This window comes from Procambarus clarkii, chromosome 47 (genome assembly GCF_040958095.1).
Source record: "Procambarus clarkii isolate CNS0578487 chromosome 47, FALCON_Pclarkii_2.0, whole genome shotgun sequence".
Classification (NCBI taxonomy): domain Eukaryota; kingdom Metazoa; phylum Arthropoda; class Malacostraca; order Decapoda; family Cambaridae; genus Procambarus; species Procambarus clarkii.
Window position 1 is genome coordinate 11,117,017 of NC_091196.1, and position 1,902 is coordinate 11,118,918.

The following is a 1,902-nucleotide window of genomic DNA, read 5'->3' on the forward strand; positions in this document are numbered from 1 at the left end:
CCGTGGCACGCTGGTGAAGACCGTGGCACGCTGGTGAAGACCGTGGCACGCTGGTGAAAACCGTGGCATGCTGGTGAAGACCGTGGCACGCTGCTGAAGACCGTGACATGCTGATGAAGACCATGGCATGCTGGGGAAGACCATGGCATGCTGGTGAAGACCATGGTATGCTTGTGAACACCGTTGCATGATAAGGAATACCATGACATGCTTGCGAAGACCGTGGTATGATAGTGAAGACAGTGGCATACTAGTGAGGACCGTGCCATGATAGTAAAGACCGTTGCATGATAGTAAAGTCCATGGCATGCTGGTTAAGACCGTGGCATGCTGGGGAAGACAGTGACATGTTAGTGAAAACCGTAGCATGCTCGTGAAGACTGTGTGATGCTAGTGAAAACCGTGGCATGCTACTGAATTCCATGGCATGAGAGTGAAGACTGTGGAACGCTAGCGAAGACTGTGGCATGATAGTGAAGACCGTAGCATGCTAGCGAAGACCGTGGCATGATAGTGAAGACCGTGGCATGCTAGTGAAGACTGTGACATGGTAGTGAAGATCTTGGCATGCTGATGAAGGTTGTGGCATGTCAGTGAAGACCGTGTCATGATAGGGGAGACCGTGGCATGCTGGTGAAAACGAAAGCATGCTGAGGAAGTCCGTGGCATGGTAGTGAAGTCCGTGGCATGATAAAGAAGACCGTAGCATGCTTGGGAAGACCGTGGCATGTTAGTGATGACCGTGGTATGCTTGTGAAGACCGTGGCAAGATAGGGTAGACCGTGGCATGCTGGTGAAGACCGTGGCATGCTGGTGAAGACCGTGGCATGCTGGTGAAGACCATAGCATGCTGAGGAAGTCCGTGGTATGATGGAGAAGACCGTGGAATGCTGGTGAAAACCCTGACATATCGGTGAAGACCGTGGCATGCTAATAAAGACCGTGGCATGATAGTGAAGACCGTGGTATGTTGGTCAAGATCGTGGCATTGTAGTGAAAACTAGATATGGACTCCATGCTGGGGCTGCATACTCCAGGATTGGCCTGACATAAACCTAATGATGACCGTGGCATGCTGATAAAGACCGTGGCATGTTGGTGAAGACCGTGGCATGCTTATGAAGTCCGTAGCATGTTGATGAAGACCGTGGCATGCTGGTGAAGACCGTGGCATGCTGGTGAAGACCGTGGCATGTTGATGAAGACCGTAGCATGCTGGTGAAGACCGTGGCATGTTGGTGAAGACCGTGGCATGCTGGTGAAGACCGTGGCATGCTGGCGAAGACCGTGGCATGCTGGTGAAGACCGTGGCATGCTGGTGAAGACCGTGGCATGTTGGTGAAGACCGTGGCATGCTGGTGAAGACCGTGGTATGCTGGTGAAGACCGTGGCATGCTGGTGAAGACCGTGGCATGCTGGTGAAGACCGTGGCATGCTTGTGAAGACCGTGGCATGTTGGTGAAGACCGTGGCATGCTGGTGAAGACCGTGGCATGCTGGTGAAGACCGTGGCATGCCTGTGAAAACAGTGGCAAGCTGGTGAAGACCGTTGTGAGGGAATCTAGATTCCCTCAGCTAGTTTTACTAGTTTCTAGATTAGGCTAGTCGCTCTAGAAACTGAAGCTTTCAAACTAACATATACTTGTGGGGTGTTGAATGAAAGCTTATGTTATGGACTATCATTTGTGAATAGTCGGAAGTCTGTGATGGCTCTGTAGAGAGAATTACAGAGATTTTCCTGTTTCTGTGAAACAGGATGATCGAGGTGAGAGTGAAGTGGTATGTGAGGTACTTGACTAAAACCGTTAGAGGTGGGGGGGAGAATGGGGCGAACGTTGCCCCCCAACATGTGAGACATCGCGCCATTGTCATTAGGTCTCCCCCTCCTTGTGACGTCACGGGA

At 51.5% G+C, this 1,902-nt stretch overlaps 1 protein-coding gene across 1 annotated transcript; it reads right to left on the minus strand.

Moving 5' to 3' along the window:
• Positions 1-1,055: 1,055 nt before the first annotated feature.
• On the minus strand, positions 1,056-1,514 carry LOC138350746 (mucin-1-like). The gene has a single exon (XM_069301957.1). It carries the CDS (start codon positions 1,512-1,514, stop codon positions 1,056-1,058), a length of 459 nt encoding a protein of 152 aa, XP_069158058.1.
• Positions 1,515-1,902: the final 388 nt, after the last annotated feature.